The 25353-nt window shown below is 40.5% G+C and overlaps 1 protein-coding gene across 1 annotated transcript; it reads right to left on the reverse strand.

Moving 5' to 3' along the window:
• Window positions 1–409: 409 nt before the first annotated feature.
• LOC121319349 (tripartite motif-containing protein 14-like) lies at window positions 410–24120 on the reverse strand. The gene is made up of 7 exons (XM_041256703.1): window positions 23849–24120; window positions 9400–9989; window positions 7943–8038; window positions 5651–5884; window positions 5243–5405; window positions 4594–4680; window positions 410–1172 (listed from the first exon to the last, which is right to left on the reverse strand). Exons 2-7 carry the CDS (start codon window positions 9928–9930, stop codon window positions 637–639), a joined length of 1647 nt encoding a protein of 548 aa, XP_041112637.1. The 5' UTR covers window positions 9931–9989; window positions 23849–24120; the 3' UTR covers window positions 410–636.
• Window positions 24121–25353: the final 1233 nt, after the last annotated feature.

Here is a 25353-nt window from a genome sequence, read left to right on the forward strand (position 1 = left end):
AAGATCCAAAAACAAATGTTTCTAATTAGAAATAAGAACCAGATTTAACATTATTTTGCCGTATTTAGGTTTTGAAGGGAATTAGCTGAGTGACAGGTATTTGACCAGTACTGTTTTATTTTGTTTGTTTGTTTAGGAAGGTGCTGTAAACCGTATAAATATTCAGAATAAAGTATGGTAGAAACTCATTATGGTTAATGTCATATATGGGGTTTGTTTCTGATGGGTTGTGGCATGCAGCACATGAAACTAGCACACTGATAAAAAGCATCAGTGCTCAACCAGTGATCTTCCTCCAGATACATAGAGTATGGCTCACTGAATATTTGTGCAATGCTTTTCTAAGCAGAACGAGTGAGTTTTTACTTTAGAAGGCAGAAATATTATGAAACAAAAATTTGAACCAGACTTATCTTTTGTCTTTATTAGTTTCATGATATGCAAAATACAGATAGGTACAAAATGTGTGTTCACTGTCTAATTAGGTTATTAAAGTATTGTTACTTGTTTTTTTCATTATGCATTGTAGTATTGTATTTGCTGTGCAGCAATTAATGTAGTGGTAGTAATCAGTTACAGGTCATTGTAAATCAAATACACCTTGTTATCATGCACAACATAAAGAATTTGTGCGTGTCAGGTGAGTTTACAGAAAGTAATAGCCCCCTCCCAGAGCCTCAAAGCTGGATACAATGGCTCTGTAAAGTTGGCCTTAAAGGTGTAAAGGTGCTTCATGCCGCACATGGCGTCGAAAAAGCTGAGGGTGCCTGCCTCGTAATCCAGAAAGACACCAATACGGTCTGGATCTTCTTCTAGCAGCACATGAGTCCTGGTACCGTTGTGGAAGGCCCAGTACTCCAAGTCAAAGCGCTTCAAGCACCAGGAGCCCCTGTTCCAACCCAGACGGGAAGCCTCTGTGTCCCCTTTGCGGCTCATAGAGCGGTAGGCTGCCCCAATCCACCAGCCCTTACAGGCACAGTGCAGGTCCACCTCCCAGTAGTGGCGACCTGCAAAGAATGAGTCCCGGCTCAGCACCTGCCAGAGCTTGTCAAATCTCAGGGGCCCGTCAGGATAGGACTTCCGCAACCAGCCGCAGCTCACTGTCTCCCGGTTCTCCGACAGCCTGAGGCGAGGGTGCAATGTGTCGGGCTCCAGAGTTGGAGATCTGGCATCTAGAGGGTGGCAGTAACAGGATTATATAAAACGACTTAATAAAACAGCGCATGTGGCCATTAGGGTGATTTTGAGCACTTAGTTGACCTCCAGTAAACCCCCAGTAGGCCTCTAGCAGTCCCTCTTTTAATAAAGCTTCAATCTTGTTTGCAAAGATTGCAACTATGCTACTCTCATTCAGTCCAATTCATCACTGCTGCTATGGTCTTGGTTTGCATTCTGATTCCCTTTACTATAGTACAGTATAGAGTGCAGCCACAAAATTGATCTTAAATGTGAAATAAAAAAATAAAATATAAATCTATTGGCCAAGTACTAATAATGTAGAGTAAATAAGCAGTACATTTGCAACACTGCTTTTGTAATCTCCGCCAAAGACTAGCAACTTCACTGGACATGAACCTGTACTCTCCTGACCTTATGACTAGGGGCCTGGAAAATGGTATTTTAAAGAAATTTACAAATAACCATGAAAAAAAAAAAAATTTTGGAGTGTCACAAAACTGCCATTTTATTAAAAAAAAAATAAAAATAAAAAAATCACCAGAAAAGACTTTATCTATTTACATTATCGGCTACAGATGTAAGTTGCTTAAAATGTGTTATCATTGATAGTTCATCAAGAACATCACCCAAAAACCAAGGCTGAAACATTTTAACATTTAGCCCAACTACTGAGTCAACTCAGTGTTCCCTTCCAGCTTTGTATTTCCCGCCGCTTGTTTTGTTACCTCTGTCTGTGTGATCCTGCCGGTGTGTGGGCATATTCCGTGTCTTCCCTGTGATTGGTCCTGTTTGTCTGTATCAGTCTTGTAGTGCATGGTCTGTGTGTCCCCTTTGATTGGTCCTCTGTCTGCGAGACACTGTTTGTGCATGTGTTCCGTGTTTTCCCATTGGCCTGAAGTGTGTGGCCGAGGACTAATGGGATGTGTGTATTGCTCTCCTCTCATCAGCATAAGGGGTGGGTGTGGGATGGGCGAGCTAATCTATAAGAAGTCGCTGCAATGCCGCTGTTGTTATTGTTCTGGTTGCCATGGTTGCTGTGTTCCTGTTTCAGCAAGTTTCGAGTTTTGTAAGCCTTTAAAACTAATGTTGACAGATTAATTCCCATTGTCTATTTTACTGCCTCTAAATACAAAAATATTAAAAACGGGAGAAAGTTAACTGCAAACCTGAAATGACAAAACCGAAGCTTTTGTGTTTTTCTTTCTATATGAATCCATACAATATATTACACTTGGCATTATGACGTTTTTTTTATAGAAAAGCCAGCCTCAATGGAGTACTACTATATAGGGATTCGTCTGTCATGATTTTATTATTGGATACAGGTGTGTAAGACCCATTGTCTCAAAACAGGCTTTGTTTTTTATAAGATATATATGCTCACACTATATAAAATGTGAAATTACTTTGGGGCAATACATTCTTCAAGGTCTGCTGTTTTACCCTCTCTTAGACTTCCCCATTCTTTTTTTCTGAAGATCTACAGCTGGCTATATTATTTGTCATCCCCTGTCTTTCAAGGGTTAACGTTAAATGGGAAAGTAATTCAACTTATTTTGTATTTGGAGGTTTTAGGGTTAATTTGTTGTGTAACTGCAACTACTTTTTGGGAGAACCCCAATTACTTCTATGTTGGTATCAAACTGCAACAGTACGTTGTGTCCCTAGCTTGCTAATTGACAAACGCAAAACTGGAAACCATTATTAATTATTGTATGCTAACTGGGTAGCACCAACTGAATCATCGCTGCGGTCCCAGAACTGTACATTTGAGAGAAACTACATACCATCTGATAATTGTTGGTGTCTCTTGCCTAGCATGGTAGGGGTAAAATATTAAAACACACTGCCTGTTAATAATCTCCAGTTACAATCATGCAAAATACTCCCTTTACATTGGACAGGATGCTGCCTCATATAATGGTTCATAACTCCTACATAGTAATATGAATAACTTGCAAATAATGTAGACATTATTATAAATACACAAAAAAAAGGGCACAAGGGCTAAAACAAAGCAATTTTAAACACAAAAAGAAAGACAAAAAGCAAAACTAACAAAAATAATAATGTCCAGGCTGGGCAATGCCTTCACTGGATTTATCAAAGTTCAAAAAAAATCACACACCAAAAAAACCCACCAACCCGCTTCCTCAGCTCCCTCTCCTAAATGAAAAGCAGAGGCCTCCTTTTATGTCAGGTGGCTGAGCGCTGATTGATTGTTAAACTAATCATCTAATCAACCCCAGCCACCTGAACACAATGAACCAAGGCAGGTAGGGGAACTTAACCCCATCCCTGCCAATTTCTAAAGAGCAGAGCTGTGCTCTGCCACAACCATATAAATAATAATAATAATAATAATAATAATAATAATAATAAATAATAATAATAATAATAATAATAATAATAAATAGGATTCAACTACAACAGATTACTTTATGTCAAGATAATGCCCTAAAGCTATTTTCCTTCAAACCACTGTGCTTTGAAACGCTCTGTGTTTAGGGGAGGAAAATAAAGGAGCCTGTTGTGTAACAAATTTTTTTTATATTTTAGCCTACTGTAGTTGGAAGTCTGGCGCATCTGTTAACTTACTCTCTGTTGACTAATGAAAAATGCAATAATGATGCTAAACTGAGAAAAACAGTCAAATGCAAAAGTATTGAAAGAAAAAAAAAATAGTTGAGGTTCCGAACAATTGTGGAACTGGAATAAACAGTGAACCGGGCGAAGTCGCAAAATGAAAGGGAAGCTGCTTCGAACAAATATCTGGAAACTGCTTTAAATGAAAGGCTTCTGTGAGTAAGTCAGTTTATTTTTTTATTAAGGTAGCTTAGTTTACTGTGAATGTATTGAAATTAGTTTTGTTTGTCTGATTACTTTGTTGCTGCATTCTGTCTGCATATTGATTGAATTGTAAGGGCCTTATCCAGAATCACACACACACACACACATATATATATATTAGTAGCGAGCTAGGCTGGGACTCAAACAAAACGCCAGTTTTCAGGAAAACAACACGTTCTTTTAATCTTTCCACATTGTGTCTAATTGTATAATACTGTATTGAGCTTATTTGCCACAGTTAAAAAAACAACGTGTGTAATAATGGTATGTTCGATTCCCTTGGCTGCAGAAAAGCAGCTTGATTTTTAGGTTTTACTGAAAGTCAATTTGACATCAAAAACAGCTGAAAGAGTTGAAAACCCGAACCAAACATGTAAAACGAATTATCTTAAGTGTGTATGCAACTGGGGGCATGTTTGACGGTGAAGTGCTTCACAATAATTGAGCTGCAGATGTGTTATATAAACCCAGGATGAGGATTTAAATCTGACCACGCAGTAACGGTCTCAGGCCATACTTCACTGGGATGTGAGGAAAACCCCTTTGCTGTAATGTGATACTTACATTTAAGGAAGGTTGACTTGTCCCCTGAACTTTTAGTCATGTGCACTAAATCCAACACCTGCTTTGCTTCGGGTCCGTTCATTACACCTAGAATGAATTCGAATGAAAAAATAATAATGATAACTTTCTCCAATACACTGCTTACTTTATAGACACTAAGCCCAACTGTCAACATTTTGTAAGTTTTGTTGAGTAAATTTCCAATTATAAAGCGCTGGAACTAAACAAAGCTATTTACATAAACAACATAGCTTCACTGAGCAAAATATTTCAGTTGAAATACAAAAGCAATGCAGATTTATACTTTTGAAAATGGACATTTCCTCAAAATCCCATTACCAAGCTTTGAAAAAATTAGGTCCTATGCAAACAAGAGTTTTCAGCTTCTATTGAAAATACTCATATTTTAGGTGGGGCGTATTGTTTTAAAACAACTAATGCAAGCAGTTGCAGGAGCATGCATTTTTGGATCACAAGATTACAAGAGTATGGATAAATTATAGAAAACTGTAGTGAATTTTAGCAGACACCAGTGAATTATATTTTATGATAAAATTAAATGTTTTTGTGACACTTCAGGTTAAATTCAGTAATAATAAATACAAATTAAAAAAACAACACATAAAGAAACAACCCAACAAATACATGCCTTTCTCGAGTCTGTTCTCTATAGGCTTTTTCAGAATGGCTTGCAGAGCCTTTTTGAAATTGGAGAAATAATTCTGAACCCCCTTGAAGGTCAGAGGAACAGTGTGGATTTGATCTGCCGGCTGATGATGCTGCTGCATGTCTTTTTCTGTTTCAGTGAAATCCTGTGGAGAACAAACCCAACATGTAGGTAATGTAAAATAATGATACAGTGCATCAATATTTAAATGGTACGGGGTGGAAAGGGGGGGGCGGGGGGTTCTGGACTGGGAGTTTCACATTTCATAGCAATAATTAGATTATTTAAACAAGTCAATCTTACAACAAACACCCCTTGAACCCATTTAGTTTGCATAATAATGCATTGGGAAATAATTATTTACATTCAGGAATCAGTTTATGACAGTACCTTCAAAAGCTGAATAGCATCATCACACTTGTAAATCCGCCTGGCGGCCTGTGTGAAACTCTCAGTGATGTTGATTCTCTCTTGGCAGGCCCTGGTTTGCTCTTCACAGGTTTGGAGGGCGGACTGCATTTGCTGTTCGACAAAGTTCTTCGCTGTTTTCTCCTCTTCGTCCAACATCAGCCGGAGCTCTGCGAAGAGCCCAGCTAGAAAGGACTTACTCTCAGTAGAAGCAGCCTGATACAGAACAGAACAGTGTGTATGTGTGTTATAACCTTGTGTAATTGGGGTGTGGGAATCCGCTGTGAGTGAGTGCGAAAAACAGAGGGATTGATGTGAATACGACTAGTGCTGCTCTTGCTATACTAGAAAGGTCCAGCTGACACACTCCTATACTTACGGTATTTAGAAATCCCCAAACTAGTCAATGCCCTGTGCAGGAGAATTATTAAATGCTGACCCCAGTTCCACACTCTGTGGTCAGATGTTAGGTTTCTGTTTATTCCTTTCTACTTACGTAGCGATGAAGGGCTTTGTTCTGCTCCCCACACAAACAAGCTGTTTTGACTCTCAGCACGGGAGTGTGTCAGCAGGTACCTTTTATTGCGAGACCCTCTGCTCAGACCTGCCCACTGGCTGGTCAGGGGTCCGTAGCCATCCAATCCCTGGTTGGTCAACACCCACAGCCGATAAGCCATTCTCACAGCGCGTCTTGCCTTCTTTCCATTTGCAAAAACCAAATGAAAGAAAGCAAGCAGTACAATGCAAAGAAATAAAATACACAAATACACCCAACCTCATATGTGGGGCCTCACCTGGGAAAGATGCTCAACTATGATAGAGCTGCCCACAAAACACCTAAATTAAAAAAGCTAGCATACAAAAATTAAAACTTGCAATGAACCTGCTTGAGGGTTCTGGACCTTTGTTGCATCTGACTTTTTAATTAAATTTCAGGCCTTTTAATAAAAAAAATACTCCAGTTATGCAGTAACATCATCAGCTGTAACAGATGACAGACAGACGGTGAGATGGACCAGTGAGAAGTAAAGACTATTTGGACACTCATTGGTACTGTATGAATGGTTTGAAAGTTTTGCTGATATTTCCGGCACTGCTCTTAGTTGGTTCAGATCCTATCTGTCTGATAGAAAGCAATTTGTGACAAAGGGAGGTTTCGAGTCCAACACTTCTTTGGATTCCTCTGGTGTTCCTCAGGGCACTATATTGGGGCCTCTTTTATTTAGAATTTATATGCTACCACTTGGCCAGATAATTCGTCGTCATGACGTCACTTTTCATTCTTATGCTGATGATACTCAGATGCACCTGCAGACTAAACTTGACACTGATTTCATTGTCTGTACAGAAATTAAACTATGGTTGCAACATACATTTTTGCAGTTGAATAGTGAAGAGGCTAAGGTAATGATACTTGGCTCTCAGCATCAATTGCATACTCGACACATTTATGGTTATTGATGGGCTTGAGATTAGGTCTAGCTCTGAAATGAGAAATCTTGGTATTATTTTTTACCCTTGTCTAGCCTTTGACTGCCATGTGCAGAATGTCACAACGGTGTAATTTTTTCATTATAGTAGTATTTCCCAACTACGTTCTATTCAGTCTTTGTCTGACTGACAAGTTAGTACATGTCTTTGCAGTATGTTTAGAATTCAGCTGCTCAGGTTATAACTCCTGTTAGGCATCCTTGTATTGGCTGCCTGTCAAGTCTGGGATTGATTTAAAAATTCTGTTAATGACCTATAAAGCCTTAAGCTGATTGGCTCCATACTATATAAAATATTTAGTAAACAACTATATTCCTTAATGAATTTGCAATCAATGGACTCTGGTCTTTTAATTATTCCAAAAACAAGGCTACATTCAATGGGTGCATTCTGCAGTTCTGCACCAAGACTGGAATGCTCTTCCTAGGGTGATCAAGGACTCTTAAACTTTGGGTATTTTTATTTATTTTTATTAACTGTACAGTGCTTTGTGATTGTTGTACAAGAAATGTGCTTTATAAAATAAAGATCATTATTATATTATAATGGCCAAGAATATAGCTTTGTACAAAAGGGGATTTCACAACTACCATTATACCTCCTTCTGACAACCTTAAATGACCTTAAGGAGGAGCTAAAACCACACTTGGAATGGAATCTATTTTCATAAGTTTCACTTTCAAGAAAACGAAACTTAAGCGCTCATCTAAAATTAACCCCAACGCTGCTACTGTTGACAGTATGTTGCAACAGAGTAAGGGCACAGTGTATTCTGTATTCTACCTTTAGGTCTTCCACAGCCTTCTGTATCTGGTTGATATTGGCAGCTTCTTGCTTGTTGTTACAGTTAAGTCTGTTCAGGTAATCCTTAAGCAGATTCTACAGGGAACAAGGAAATAAAAATTAAAAATATATTTCAGTCAGAAAAAAGTGTAATCTTTATTAGAAATATATGAACAATATTTACAATAAAAAAGGAGACAAATTATTTAGTTGTGCACATAATAGGATTAAGACATGTAATAAATTATAAGTAGCAAATACAGAAATAGTTTTTGAATTATATATAATGTGTGTGTATTTATTCTGGTATAAAATAAACCTGTATGTAATATGGTTATGTTGAAGCTAGAAACTGTTTTTTTTTTTTTTTTTTTTTTTATGCCTGCCTGGGTACTGTCGACAGAAATTAACCATTTAGCTTAACTGAGTATACAATGCATCTTATGACATGGCATCAATATTATAATTGTATGTTGTCCCTGACAAAAAAATAATGTCTAAATCATTCAGTAGTCTTGGATATATTGCACCAGCTAGTAACAGCCCTCAGTCAAGGTCTGTCTGATCATGTCCATTGTTACTAAAACATACTTACAAGATGCAGAGAGTACAGGGATGTAAGGGGTGCAATTTTAATCAAGTCAGCCTAACAGCCATGTGTAGGACAGCCCATTTTCATAAAGTATGTTAATGTTAAGCCAATATTTTTATCAACACATACCTTTTTTAATATGGCAGAGATAAGAGTGAAAAAAAAAACGTTAAAATGCAATGCAAAAACATTCTAACCCCACAAAGTCTATAATAAGTGTGGTTACATAGTTTGAAATTATAAGAATTATTTAATAGGAGTGTGTTGATTTAATTGTTTTGGACTGTGAGCAGTTTTTCAGACATTCAAAACAAAGGGACAAATATTTCTGATTGCGTCTTATTTATTCCCTAGTATTCCTTAAATAAAATCCTTTATTTACCATTGTTGCACTTTTTGATTTCAGTATCAAAAATACTTAAATGATTTGCAGACAATATTTGACTACCTAGATGCATACAGAAACAATTAGGATATTTAGAATAGTAGCGGCAATACCCCTTATTTCCCATAGCTTTATTCTGTAGTAAAAGTTGTTTATTACATAACCAGCAGGAACTAGCAGTGAAACTTCACCAGCCAGCAATTTTTTACTGTATTAGTTTACTTTTATTCCTAAATTGGCTTGAGTCATTCCTGTAACCCTGCTTGTCATTTAATATGCTAATAGTAGTTTCCAGAATTAAGCACATTTGAAAATTATTAATCAGCGATAAAAACTTGCACTTAAAAAACATTTAGTTATTACACATTACTAGCTAACTTAAATCTTAATGTAGAGTTATTAAGTGATTTCTCATATTGCTTTATTTATGAAACGTTAAAAATTGTACCAGAAAACAATAAATAGATTAAAGACCAGTACCCTTTTCTCCTCTGCTGCCTGGTCGATGGTATTGATGCAGTGGCCTTGGTGCTTGCCCAGGACAGGGCACACATTGCAGACGCACAGTTTGCAGTCCCTGCAGAACATCTCCAGTGGCTTACTGTGCTCCATACAACAGCTCCTGCTCAGGTCATCACTGGGGTCTGTCAGCTTGTGACTGCGGAAGGTGTCGCCAGTCAGGTGTGGTTGCACGTGGAGCCCACAGAAAGAGGCCATGCAGGTCAGGCAAGTCTTTTCAGCTGGCAGCTTCTCTCCCAGGCAGAAGTCACATGAAACACTATAGGTGTTCTTTGATTTCCTTGGGCATTTCAGGTGTGTAAGACCACTTGGGGTGGGCCCTTTTAGACATATGGGGCAGCCATGATCAACACCTGGATTCCGGTTCCAAAAGCCCTCAATGCAGCGCAAGCAGAAAGGGTGCCAGCAGGAGAGCATGACTGGCACCACACTTACTCCCTGGCAGACACCGCATATTGGCTCAGATCGAGGGGCAGAAAAACCTTCTGCCATCTTTGCACTCACTTTAAGCCTACCTTCTGATTTCCTGGTAGGTCCCTGGCCCGGTAGATCTGGAAATGTGGGATTCAGCCAATATCAATAATGGGTTCTGCCCTAGAATTTTAGAAAGTATGTACCTGCAATTGCTATTGCTATCTACTGTCAAGTCCAAAGTACTGTTTAGATAGTGGTTTTGTCTCCTGGTAACACATGAAGCGAGATTAAAGGGAAATGATAAGGTTCCAGCAAAATAAAATAACATCAGGGCTAAATTGCCCACCATAATTTCCCTGTGCTTAACCACACACCCACCCCCCCACCCCACCCCTAGATCTCTTTAAAACTAATAAGTTTGTCGGACTTTGGAACTACCAGGTGTAGTGTCTTAAAAAAAAAAAAAAAAAAAAAACATTACTGTACTTACACCTTTAATCATTAGATTCTCAAAAACTGGATTTCAGCTGATACTGAACTTTCCCCCTCATACCTTAACATTGTATTCCATCAAGGGCAGACCTAGTCCATTACCCTGCAATTTCCTGCTTGGTTCATTTTAAAAACTGAAGCTCAGATTTTAAAAAATGAATCATTACATTTACTGTATCTTTATCTCAAAATATTTCTGACCAACTTTAGGTCTAGCTACTTTAAGACTGCGAATTTGGAAACACTCTGACTGGTTTTCCTCAGAATCTAAGCAACATGGGGTAAGCAGTAAACCTTAACACCTCAAAGGAAGACATGTTAGCAAAGTAGGTAAAGACCCATACTTCCTGGCCTCTCAAAGGTCCTAGAAGGGCTAATATAACTATAAGAAATTAAAAATATATTTAGAAAATTAATAGATTTCAAACAAATAAATAATACATAAGTCCATAGGAATTAAGAAAACACTGAGACTAAATAATGATATCCAAATCAAATCAGTAATAAATAAGACAACATTAAGAATGTCTAAAATTAATGCTCTGATCTACCTGCATTAAATGCCAAAAGAAAGGCACATTTTATAGGAACATATAAATAAGACCTGATACAAACTGGGAGTGCTGTGGCAAGTTTTATTACCGTAAAAAGTTACAAGCACTAATTTTAAGAAAATAATTCTGAAATTCATACCATCACAGAGAAGACGGTGCTTAACACCTTCACTTCATAGGAAGTGTCAGCTGTCATATGACCAGCCAATCAGACTCTCTCTAATATCTTTGTTCCAAAATCCCATAAAACAAGAGTTTTCTCAACTAACCATGTTGTTCATAATAACTGCCCAAGTTATTTATTTGTACCACTGAACCTCAAAAATGGATTCCAAGCTATTAGTGCTGTACATTGTTCTTTAAATTGTTGTTGAACCCAGACTTGCTGCCTTAAGAAGTCCTTACTGCTTTCCCTAAGACGATGCAAACTATACAACGGAAACTTCACTTATTAAATAAAGCTAATGCTTATTAGGGTTATCTAAGAGGAGATGTGAACCATGATATAGAACCATAACATCTATCAAGGCTCGAAGTTAACATATATTTGGTTAAAAAAAACTGTAAAACTACGCGTTTTGACACGTCTGTGTCTTCGTCAGGACTTGAAACCTGATGAAGACATGGACGTGTCGAAATGCTTAGTTTTACACCATTTTCTTATGTCAATCAATACATTTTGATGGGATACCTGTCGCTTCACCTTTTTTTAATTGTTCGTCAACATTTGGATCTACATGAGTGCTGCTATACTACACATGCCAACAATCCCTGGTCGGGACAGTCACGATTTCCTAGCAATTGTCCCGCGTCCCGATGCATAGGAAAAAGGTTCTGATATTTACCCCTAGGAAAAAAAACAAACATTTTTCTGCACAGCAGAGTTAGTGAAAACCACATGTTGTGCTCTTCGTGCAGCCGACACACCTGCTGATCTCTAACTTATACAAAGGTAAGAACACTTTATGATGTCTATTCTTACTGTCATGACGGTCGTGTCGTGGGGGGATACGTTTATTATATGATAATGAGTGTTTTTTGCGTATGATTCCTCCCATGTGTATTTATACTACAGGTGGTCGCTTGAGAAGCAAACAAACCAGCTCCTTAGTGGATTCCCGCACATGGTGAGAACAATGCAGCATCTCGCCCACTATGGGACCATGCTTCTCCGCACCATGGACCCTGTTGCCAGATGGTCCCAGGAAGACCGGATTTCAAAAGGAAAATCCGGGTGAACTGGAGGGATATGGGAGAGGCAGCGATATATATATATATATATATATATATATATATATATATATATATAGAGAGAGAGAGAGAGAGAGAGAGAGAGAGAGAGAGAGAGAGAGAGAGAGAGAGAGAGAGAGAGAGAGAGAGAGAGAGAGACGAGGTGAATCCAGGTGAAAGCTATGATCTCTTATTGATGTATCCTGTTAAATCCACTTCAATCAGTGTAGATGAAGGGGAACAGGTTAAAGAAGGATTATTAAGCCTAACACAATTGAGACATGGATTGTGTATGTGTGCCATTCAGAGGGTAAATGGGCAAGACAGACGCTATAAGTGCCTTTGAACGGGGTATGGCAGTAGGTGCCAGGCGTGCCAGTTTGAGTGTGTCAAAAACTGCAAAGCTGCTGGGTTTTTCACTCTCAACAGTTTCCCGTGTGTATCAAGGATGGTCCACCACCAAAAGGACATCCAGCCAATGGCAGGCCAGTGGTCGAAAATGGTTCATTGATGAAAGAGGCCAAAGGAGGCTGACACGAATTGTGCAGAGCAACAGACGGGCTACAGTTAGTCAACTGACAGTCCAGTACAACATTGGTGATGAAAGACCCATAAAAGAATGCACAAGTCATCGTACCTTGATACGAATGGAGTATGGCAGCCAACGACCTAACAGAGTTCCACTTCTTTCAGCAAAACACAAGAAACTGCGGTTGCAGTGGGCTAAGGAATGAAAACACTAGACACTGGAGGATTGGAAAAACATTGCCTGGTCTGATGAATCCCGGTTCCTGCTGTTTCATGCTGCTGGGAGGACTAGCGTATGGAGAAAAGCACGAGTACATGCATCCATCATGCCACGTGTCGACACTGCAGGCTGGTGGTGGTGGTGTGATGGTGTGGGGTGTGTTTACATGGCACACATTGGGCCCCTTGATAAAAGTGGAGCAAAGTTTGAATGCCACAGGATATCTGAACATCATTGCCAATCAGGTGCATCCCTTCATGGCAGCAGTGTATCCATCTGCTAATGGATTTTTACAACAGGATAATGCCCCATGCCACAAGGCTAGGATTGTCCAGGAATGGTTCCATGAACATGACAGTGAATTCAACTTACTGCAGTGGCCTGCCCAGTCACCAAATCTCAATCCAATTGAGCATCTACGGGATGAGATGGAACAAGTTATTCGGAGTAGAGATTCACTACCAGCCAACTTGACTCAATTGTGGGAAGCACTGGAGTCAACATGGGCCAGCATCCCTGTGGAACGCTTTCAACATCTTGTACAGCCCATGCCCTGACGAATTGAGGCTGTTTTGAGGGCAAAAAGGGGTGCAACTCAATTTTAGGAAGGTGTTCCTAATGTTTTGTACACTCAGTGTGTGTGTGTGGCAAAAGTATTCAGACCCCTAACCAATTCTCTCATATTACCGAATCACAAATGGTACATTGAAATTTCATTCTATTTGATATTTTATTTTTAAACACTGAAACTCAGAATCAATTATTGTAAGGTGACATTGGTTTTATGTTGGGAAATATTTTTAAGAAAAATAAAAAACTGAAATATCTTGTTTGCATAAGTATGCAACCCCTGTGCTGTGGAAGCTCCCAGTTTGCACAGATGAAAGAAATTGCCATAATGAGGACACAGTTACCTTACCATTGGCCTCCACCTGTGAACCATTAAAGTTGCTGTAACATTTTCTGGATAAAAACCCCACTGTTGAAGGATCATTGGTAAGGCTGTGAATCTAAAGGAAAATGAAGACCAAAGAGCATTCTATAGAAGTTAGAGATAAAGTAATACAAATGTATAGATTAGGGAAAGGGTACAAAATAATATCCAAGTGTTTGGATATCCCAGTGAGCACAGTTGGATCAATAATCAGGAAGTGGAAGCTGCATCACACCACCCAGGCACTGCCAAGAAAAGGCCGTCCCTCAAAACTCAGACATATGACTCATCCCCATCATGCTGTGGGGATGCTTCTCATCAGCAGGGACTGGGCATCTTGTTACAACTGAAGGAAGAATGGATGGAGCAAAATACAGGAAAATACTGCAAGAGAATCTGCTTCAGTTCACTAAAAAACTGAAGCTTGGGAGGAAACTCACCTTTCAGCAGGACAATGATCCCAAGCACAAGGCCAAAGTAACATTGGAGTGGCTCAAGAACAAAAAGGTGAATGTCCTACAGTGGCCCAGTCAAAGTCTTGATCTCAATCCTATTGAGAATCTGTGGCACTATTTGAAAATTGCGGTCCACAAGTGTCGTCCAACCAACCTGAACAACCTGGAGTAAATCTGCCAAGAAGAATGGGCCAAAATCACTCTGACACTGAGTGCAAAGCTGGTACATACTTACCCCAAAAGACTTAAATCTGTTATTGCAGCGAAAGGTGGCTCTACCAAATATTAATGTGTGGGAGTTGAATACTTATGCAAGCAAGATATTTCAGTTTTTTATTTTTCTTAAAAATATTTCCCGACATAAAACCAATGTCACCTTACAATAATTGATTTTGTGTTTAAGTGTTTTAAAATAAAATATCGAACAGAACTAAATGTCAATGTTCCATTTGTAATTCAGTAATATGAGAGAATTGGTCAGGGGTCTGAATACTTTTGCAAGGCACTGTATATATATATATATATATATATATATATATATATATATATATATATATATATATATATATATATATATATATACACACACACACACACACACACACACACCACACATACAGTACATTGCTTAGGCCCTACCTATTTCACGGCCATGACACTGACCTTGAAATGCTTTCTACACCATAAAAACTGTCTATTTTGTGTACTTTTACCATGCACTTAAATCAAATTAAGTTAAGTGTATCAGTTCAGGTTCCAGATGTGATTATAAGCTTGTTTCAATTTAAAAAAGAAAACTTAACAGGATCTATTGATTGACACACTTAACAGCAGCCAATAACTGCTCTGGGCTCTCCTCATTGATTGGTAGATATGGGTATATAGCTCAACTGATATTGTTAAGCCAGTGAACATTTTGCAAGTGTCCAAAATGGAAAAAAATCTACAATAATTTTGCATTCTACTGGTGGCAAACTATTTTGTACAACCTGCAATGTTTCACTAGATCACATTGGTCGAGCTGCAATCCAGAGGCATTTAGACAAAATCGAAAAAAGGCTGCAGATTGTGCACTGCTTCAAAATGAAAAGGTAAAAAAAAAAAAAAAAAAAAAATTGCTCAATATAGATGGCTACAGTTGGGCCTGGTTTAAAAGAAAATATGTATAAAATACATTAAAGCAGGTTACTCTTGATCTGCATCATCCTGTATTTGATCACAGATGCATATTCTCACTAACTTTTAGAAGCAACAACAGATTATGTTTTTGACAAAGTTAATATGTACAAGACACATTTTTAATTTCCTGGAATACTGAATTATCGAGAACAGTAATTTGACTATTATCGTTAACATTACAAGCCTAATATATAAGCGATAGAGCCCGACAATGTGGGCTCTACCGTGTGGTAGATGACCGCCACTGGAGTTATGCGTCCCGAGCTGTAGGCGAGGGTGCTAACGAGAGGGCTCTATCGCTATTAGAAAACTATTTATTTCTTTATTTTCTCTTTTTAAAAAAACTTTAAACCTATATTTACCTTGAACTTCTGATATTTCGCCAGGTAACACTCCGCTGAGGAAAATAGTCCCTAACCTAATTAGAATAGAAAAACAACATAGATGTAGGGAAAACGTTATTATTAAAATTATTATTATTATTGCTAACATATTTATTTATTGGGGTCTAATTCTTTCTTTTTTAATTCAACTGTTGAATAGTCCGTGTAGTATTGAGTCTGACTCGAAACTTCTTGTTGGAGGCGGGGCGTCATTCAACCAGGAAGGGAGTGGATTGACTGGTGCGGAAATAACTGAAACAGGGTTGTGGCACGTTTTGAGGGAGGGTTTTGTTTGGATCCAGCCGATGACAGAATTGTGGACCCATGATGTCTTCTCTGTTGATTTGCTGTCCACTAGCTGCAAATTGAGCCTTCCTTACGGTGTCCTGTCACAGACATGATTTCGCTTTCTCTAGACCAGCGCCAGAAAGTATGTTTTTATGTTATCAGATTAGTAGATTAGAATGTTAAGGTAAAAAGTCAGTATTTATGTACAGATTGAATTTAAAATGTAATTCACAGTTAAGCACTTCAATATTCCAGTGGGCATCTATGCAAAATAGAAGCCCGCTAGATCTGGAAGCTGATTGGCTGTTCGCACTCAATCGTTTTCTAAATATATTTCCCTTCAATGGAATAACAACCATTAATGAATGGGAAGAGCCATCTCTGACCGTCAATCACTGAGCATATATAAAAAAGCTGCCATTATCAGGACCCTGCTGTGAGGAGGAAGTCCCTCCCACCTCCTGCTGAAGAGGGTCGTCCTCACAGTAGCACATTAGCACCATTTTCTCTCTCACTTCACTTCAATGGTGATATGGTCACTAATTGCCTCGTACTTTCATTGTCCGTATTTGGCTGATTTGTTGTTTTTTACCCACAAATTTTGGAAGATACACGATAAGAATACACTTTTGAGTTTTTATTGAGAGTGCTCTTGGTTTAGTCTCGAGTCAGTTTACTGATTAGAGCTGGTTTCGACCCCTCTTGGAGATTGGCCAGCAGCCATTACACTCTCCTTCCTGTGATATGACCTGTTGTGGTGCTGTGGGGTGACCCTGCAAGCTCGTGGCGTCGTCCTCTACGCCGATTTACTTGGCCTCAGTGACCTTCCGGCTTGGGCCTATGAGCCAATCTCAAGCCACAGGCTTTCCTAGTGCAGCTGCGCTTGCCCCGGCACCGACGCCGACTGACTTGGCTACCCCAGCCCGGCATCGACCGAGCTTGATTTGATTATTGATTATTCGGCACTGGCTTGGAACACCCTTCGAGCACCGAACCCCAGTTCCAATTGACTCGCCACCGGTGAGAACATCTTCGGCGCCGACTACAGCTTGGCACCGACTATGCTCGTCAGTGACCTCAGTACCGATTGACTCGGCACCGACAGCGCTCTCTTCGACACCGACCTCAGCGCCAATAGATGCGGCACCTATTGCTCGGCATCGACTGCGGTCCCCCTCAGCACTGACCTCGGCGCCGATTGACCGACTACTCTGCACCGACCGCACCTCCTCGGCTCCGACGGCGATACATTCGGCACCTATTGACAGTCCGGCTCCGCCCGCGCTATTTTTGACAAGTTGGCACCGACCCTCCGCGCCATGTCAGTGCGCTCCACTGGGTCCTCCGCTGGCTTCCACCAGTGCAACCAATGCGTGGCGAAGCTTCCCAGGCAGAACGAACACTCATCCTGCGCCAGATGCTTTGTGCCAGATCATGCAGCCAAAGCACTGGCGGGTGAGTTGAACTGCTCTCCATGCAGAAAGTTTTCTAAACTAACTAAACGCAGGAGAGCAGCCCTCTCCTCAACGAGGTCTCTCTCCTGGGGCCAGGGGAGAATGATATCCGTGGTCCAGGGCCCTTCACAAACATCCTCTAGGACCCCACCCATAGCCCTGGGTCACCCTCCCCTTCGCCACCACCAGTGCAGAGGCGTAGGCGCCTCTCAGGGTAGGCGAGATGGTCGCCGCTGAGGCTGCACTGAGGGGATGTTGACTAGGAGGCAGGTACCGCTCTCTTTTTGAGTCGCCTCAGAGATGCCCAAGCTCGGCTGAGCAGCGTTTTCAGGAGCTGGCAGAGACAGTGAGGGCTCAGCAGACAATGATGGAGACCCTGCTTAAGTCTCAGGGACCTGCCCTTCACCTTTCAAGGCAACGAGTACGAATTCTGCGAGCTGCCGTTTGGCCTCTCGCTGGTGTCCCACACATTTTCAAAGTTCGAGAATGCAGCACTGGTTCCACTCAGGCTGCAGGGTATTCAGATCCTGAACTATCTGGATGATTGAGATGCAGCTCGACGATGAGTTCCTGTACCCAGCGGGCCCTGAGGGAGAGCATGAGGGTACGGAGGACTCCAACGAGGAGGAGGAGGGGGAGCAGGATAGTGAAGTCAGATCATGCCAGTCAGGGGGTGGGACTGGTATTACCGAAGACCTGAGCCCCTTACAGGCCAGGTGGACCTGACTGAGTTCAAACAGGCCTTATTGGATCTGGAAGGATCGAGGGCAGAGGGGAGTCATCAGCCCCGTACAGAACGGGGGCCTGGGAGTGCCAAAGTGACAGAGAAGACTGACGGGCGGTAGCTCGAAGACGAGTGTCCTGATTTAGTGGACCTTTCTGCAGCCAACAAAGAGTTCAGGGCTTTCAGGTATCATGCCTCAACATCACCAGTGTATACACATGGCTAATCACTCCTGCAACCAGAGAAGGCTGACCTCCAGTAAAGTGAGTGTTGGTTTATTTCTAGACCTCATCGTTAATTGTTTTCTCTTTTTCCAATGCACAGACGAGGAGAGCATGCTGCATGTCAGCGGACACAGACAGAGAACCAACAGCATGACGTCAGTTGGCAGTTTGCATGCGTTCCAAAGCACGTGCCAAGGCGCACACAAAACAGGTCAAAAATCATGTGTTGAAGTTCAGGCTCTCCATGCACCAACAGAAGAGCAGCTTCGTACCGTCTCAGTCCACAGTGTTCCTGGGGATCAAATTGAACTCTGTGAGGATGCTTGCCTCACTGTCGGAAGACAGGATTCGGTCATTGGAAGTCACACTCTCCCAGTTCAGAGAGGATGTTCTTCTACAGGTCAAGATATTTCAAAGGTTGTTGGGGCTGATAGCAACCGCCTCAAGAATCCTTCCCTTAGGGCTGTTGAGAATGCACCCGCTTAAAGGCTGGCTAAATACACTCAAGGTGCACCCGGTCCGCGATCGGCACCACCTGGTGCGAGTGTCCAGTCAATGCTGGAAGACACTGGAGTGGTTGCTTCATCCTGGCAATCTGTGCCTAGGATCTCCCCTTGGCTTCCCTCAGAAGGGAAGTCATCACTACAGACGCCTCCAGGCTGGGCTGGGGAGCGGTCTGGAATGGGAGAGGAATAAGAGGTCAGTGGAAGGGACATTAGCAGCAAGCGCACATAAATGCCCAAGAGCTGCAAGCAGTAAACCTGCCATTATCTCATTTTCACCAGCAGTTAGCGCACAAATATGTGCTGGTCCAGACGGACAATACTACAGTGGTAACCTACATAAACCACCAAGGCGGTCTGAGCTCGCCAGGCTTCACCACGCAGCACACAGACACCTGTCCTGGACACACAGGAACTTGCATTCTATCAGGGCAGTTCACCTCCCTGGTGTGGACAACAAGGCAGCAGACCTCCTGTCCACAAGAGCTCCAGACAGCTCAGAATGGAGACTGCACCCTGTGGTGAAACAGATTTGGGAGAGGTTTTGTACTGCACAAGTCGATCTCTTTGCCACAGTCGAGTCCACTCATTTCCCCCTATTGGTTCTCTATTGAGAGAGACAGGGGGCCCCCCTGGGAGTAGATGTGCTAGCTCACCCCTGGACACAGTGGCTCTTGTATGCATTGCCTGTGCTACCGCTATTACCCCTGACACTAGAGAGGATCAGGGTGGAGAGAGCACAGGTTTTGCCGGTTGCACCCAGATGGCTGATGCGCCCCTGGTTTGCTCTCCTCTTCAACAAGTTGATGGGTCAACCATGGCAGCTCCCGCTGCACAAGGACCTCCTGAGCCAAGCAGAGGGGTTATTATGGCACCCAAACCCAGCCCTGTTTCCTTGAAGGTGGCATTTTTAATAGCCATTATGTCTGCCAGATGAGTAAGTGAGCTTCATGTGCTGTCCATCGATGACACATGTATGGCTTTCACTGGAAATGACTCGCGGGTAAAATTAAGAACAATTCCAGCCTTTTTGTCAAAGGTGGTCTCACCACTCCATATTAACCAACCAGTGGTTTTGGAAACTTTCAGACTTCCCCCGCATGAGTCAGAGGAGGACTGTAGACAGCACACGCTTTGCCCAGTTCGAGATCTGCGCTGTTACCTGGATAGGACAGCGTCCTGGAGACAGTCCAACCAGCAGTTTGTCTGCTATGGGTCCCGCTCTACAGGTCAGGCCCTATCAAAGCAAAGTCTAGCACACTGTGTGACAGATCCTATACGCTTGGTGTATGAACAGATGGACTCCCCTATGCCGGGGGACATTATGGCCCATTCTACCAGGGGCCAACTGACTTTGTGGGCTCTCCTTAATGGCGCCTCCTTAGATGAGTTACGAAATGCTGCTACATGGACAGGTAGTCAGACATTTGCGTGTTTTTACTGCCTTGATGTCGCAAACAGAGCAAGGCCCTCTCTGGACTCTAGGGTGTTGCAGGCGACATGGCCTTAGACGCCATGAGAGCCGTGAGGCTGTACTGTCGGTAATTTGGAGACACGACAGCTTTGGTACAGCTTCCAATTCAGTAATGGTTGTCATTCCATTGAAAGGGAACGTTAGGTTATTACCATAACCCTGGTTCCATGAAAGAGAATGACAACTATTACCCTTCAAGGTCGTGTCCCCGGCTGACCTCCGATTTCAAAAGAAAATGGCGAAATGCTACTGTGAGGACGACCCTCTTCAGCAGGAGGTGGGAGGGACTTCTTCCTCACAGCAGGGCCCTGATAGGGCAGCTTTTTTATATATGCTCAGTGATTGACGGTCAGAGAGCGTTCTTCCCATTCGGTATTGGTTGTCATTCTCTTTCCGGGAACCAGGGTTATGGTAATAAGCTAACGGGGATATATATATATATATATATATATATATATATATATATATATATATATATATATATATATTAAGATAGAGAGAGAGAGAGAGAGAGAGAGAGAGAGAGAGAGAGAGAGAGAGAGAGAGTGAGTTAGGGTTTAGTAGGCAGTTTAATGTTAAAACCCAATTGCTGTACTTTATCCATTCAATTGATTTGCCCAAAAATTGGGATGTGTGGCCCCTCTGGCAAAATCTCTTGATGTCGGTCATTTCGTTCTGCTCGGATATACAGATTCCGAGATCCAGACGTGAAAAAAAGTTGCTGGTTTTTGATGTTTTTTTGTCTCCAGCTTCAAAACAGTTTGGAATTTTTGTTTGACAATTTTAGGGTACAAGGGACTGGCCCACAATAGTTCCTTTTTCTGGTTTGGTGAAAAATTATGAATCTGTTCCTGAGCTATAGGGATTTGAAATGTTGTTTCTGAGCATGCTCAGTACAGCTCTTCCAGTTAGATGTTTAATCTTCTTTCATCAGAAAAATGTTTTTGTATGTGAGTTAAAAAAAAAAAAAAAAAAAAAAATCATATATACATTAGTAAACCATGACAATGTAGTATATAATGGGCGCTGTAAGATTGACTAACCCAACCCAACATCTTTTCATTTGGGAAATTAGTTTTATTTGTCTTTTAAATCTTTTCTCTCCACAAGTCTATAAAAAAGGGAATCTACCACAAAAAAAGCAGCTGTTGTGTTTAGAAACTGCAAATCATATATCATTAGTAAACCATGACATGTATGTATATAATTGGGACGCTGTAAGATTGACTAACACCATCTTTTCATTTTGGGAAATTAGTTTGTTTTGTCTTTTAAAATCTTTTCTCTCCACACGTCTCATAAAAAAGGAATTCTACTCACAAAAAAAGCAGCTGTTTTGTTTGGACCTTTTAATTTTTTTTTCAGGACCGAGTTCATTTGTGTTCACAGTGCAGTTTGCAAGTGCACTCAGTTCGTTTATATGGTCTGTGAACAGGATGTTTACAATATCCTGTAAGGTATGTTGAAGGATGGCAGCTTTGATGTATTGCTCCAGTTTTTAATAGCATGTTTTAGAATCTTACACTCACTGTGGAAGACAGCAGGGAAACGGGAGAGCACTTTGTCAATTTAATACATGTGTTGAATGACGTGCAGTAGAAGAATGGTGCAGTATTCAGTTACACAATACTGCACTGTACTACTGTAGGATTTCATTTGAGAAAAACTGAATATATTTTACTGTTTTTGTGAGTTTTGTCCAGTTCAGCTTGGATGTTGGTGTCTGACAAAACGTATGTCAGAGCTTTAGTTTCTTGCACTGTCCAAGTAATTATGGTTACCAGATTTGCAGAGTGAAAAACTTGGACTGATGCAATTTTGTACTTAAAAAAGGGTGATACAATCGCAAAACACAAACATTTTGACAATGTTACTGTTTCCGACCGGGACATAAAATTAAGGCTGTCACTTGTTTCCTCAGAATATGAACTAAACTATGAGCAAAATGTTTACTTCCAAGTGTTGTTACCTTGAATGTGCAAAAGGACCGAGTCCAGCAGTTGTTCACATTGACATTTAGTACCCTAACAAGTCTTGGTGCGTTTGCCAAACAGACTGAGACCCCTCTTTAGTTGGATTCAGTATGGTTTGTTTCCCAGGATGACTTTGTTGTTCTCACTTCACACCAAACATACCGAACCGAGCGAACCAAACCCTCTAAACGGACCCAACACAGCCTAAATAGATTTTGTCAAAATAATGTAAACAACCTCTTTTAGTTTATGGCACCTGCAGTGAAAACAAAATAAAAGACACCGCACTTTGACACTGCCTGCAATGTGATTGGGGGACACTGAAGCGATGCGAAAAAAAATTGTATTGGTGTCTATTTTTGTGATTTTGCCACACGACAGATAGGGAACTGACCAAAGAGTAACAGCTTCCCTTGCGCACCTTCAGTAAACAATGGCAGTATCAGAATACCCGGAGCTGTACAATAAAGGACACAAAAATTAGGGATGTGGATCTTTGCATCTCCGCTTAATGAAAAACTGTGAGATTTGCATAGCAACTGAAAAAAAGCAAGCCACAGATGCTTAAATGCAGTGGTAGTCCTGACAGTAAAATACTGTACTGTGATGTCATTTTAATTCAAAGGCCATTACACGTAACACTGCATGGCCGTTAAACTAGGCACCCTCACAAGATGATCGTTTCTTAAGTATACTGTAGTAAAACAGGATTCTGCAACCCTGAGTAAACATAAACATGATCATAACAAGTTGCTTACCCATGATGTAATTTCCTCAGTGATTGAACACCATTGACATTTAAACTGCTGGCACACAGAGGCACTTTCTGCTCATTGTAATGTGACGTGGCCGAGGGCAGTGTAAATGATCAGGCTGGAGTATTGATTTACAGTTTAAAACCGGTGTTGGTTTTATTTTTCTTACAGTGTGGTGGGGAAACAACCACTAACAAAACATACAAACAAAATAAACCTAGCTTTCAGTTGGAGAAGAAACTAAACAATACTTTGTGTGGTCCCCGAGCATACGTGCTAGAACTCATGACATGTACAGGTCAGCCCATTACACTAACAAAGCTTTCATTCTCAACCACAGTAATCATATCGCTCTGCTTTTAAGAATCAACTGCTTCTAATAATCAAATCATCAGGACGGATGTGATTCTACAGAGTGCACTGTTTATTATTATTATTATTATTATTATTATTATTATTATTATTATTATTATTATTATAATTACCATTACAATATCCTATATTTAAATGGTTTAATTAGTATTATCAATTATTTAACAGTGTGTCCAGGTTTTGATCTTTGATAATCTGGTCAGCCTACCCAGGAAGTAAAAACAACACACATTTTCAAGAAACACTGTACTCACCAGTCACTTGCTTTAAATGGTCAGAAAAACAAAAGAGAGAGAGACAGCGAGATTTACAAGTCTCGATAATTTCCTGGCTCACTGTTCCTTCTCTTGAAAAGCTTGTTTTAAAGTTAGCAGTGAATCATTCACGGTGGCGTTCTTCACAGGCTAAACTGCCTAGCTCCTGTTGAGTATCGTTTCTCTGATTCGTCAGCTAACCTGCATAATTTTGACTGGGAGATAAACCACATTTGTAGTAAAAAAAAAACTCCTTACTGCAAAGAAGCAAAGTCATGCTGTCTCACATGCACTGAAAACCAATCATCTGTCTTTTACGAGACTGGAACTGAAAGCATTCAGTGTCTCAGCAGTGCAGATTGAGAATACTGTATATGGCTGAAGTTGGCAAGGAAACCAGAAGTATATTCACTTTCTCTGTGCTTTAACCCTTTTCTTTTGTAACCTTCTGCATTTGTGCCACTAACTCAAAGTCAGTGTTCATGCATAATAATAATAACGATTTGCATTAAAAACAATAAGTAAAGATAGTTTCTTTCCAATGGTTTATTGAATTAGATAGAAGTTTCTAAGCATATTTATGGATATATTTTTATTTATTAGCAGACGTCCATCATAGTTAGATATGAGTGCAAGTGAAATACAAAATATACTAAAATAATAAAGATTGGGTTAAGTGCAGTGCATATACAACATGAACCTGCCCTGCACGATGGAGTAACATTTTGTTTTTGATATCTTTAGCATCATCATTAGATATATGGAGTCCAGAATATAGTTAAAAATCTTGTTTACTGGTACTTAATGCAACACAGTTCCCTTGTCATGAACAAGACTGCAATGTTAATTCCTCTTCTAGCATACTGATTTGAAACAGGAAGTTAAAGTGAGGTCATAAGAATAAAGAAGCTGTTGTTATAGTTTTTATATCTTGACCGGGTAATCCACGCAGGTTTGCTGACAACAAAGAACGCTTATTTTAGAGCATTGATAATACAACAGGGACTTATGAGATTTAGGAGCACACACTGACACACTATAAAGAGGAACAACATTAAGAGGCTATCCAAAACATTATACACTACCATCTAGTGGTCACTCCATATACTGCACTGCAACATTCCTTCCCCCTTTAACACTAAAAAATCTGGAGATATACTTATACCTAGAAGCCCCGCAGCAGTCTTTCTGATGTCTGTATTCAAAACACTATAAACAGTATAACAAAAGGAGAAACAGTATTCTTTTTTTTTATTGAGTACACCACAAACATCTGAACAACCAAAGCATATATACAGCACCTATAGAAAGTCTACACCCCCTTGAACTTTTTTCACATTTTGTTGTGTCAGTGCCTCAGAGTTTCATGCATTTAAATGAGGATTTTTTTCCACTTATCTACACACCATACTCCACACTGTTAAGGGGAAAAAAGTCTATATTGAAAAAAAAATACAAAACTGAAAGTCTCCACCCCCCTGAGTTAATACTTGGTGGAAGCATTT

Source organism: Polyodon spathula, chromosome 1, assembly GCF_017654505.1.
Source record: "Polyodon spathula isolate WHYD16114869_AA chromosome 1, ASM1765450v1, whole genome shotgun sequence".
In the NCBI taxonomy this organism is placed as follows: Eukaryota; Metazoa; Chordata; class Actinopteri; order Acipenseriformes; family Polyodontidae; genus Polyodon; species Polyodon spathula.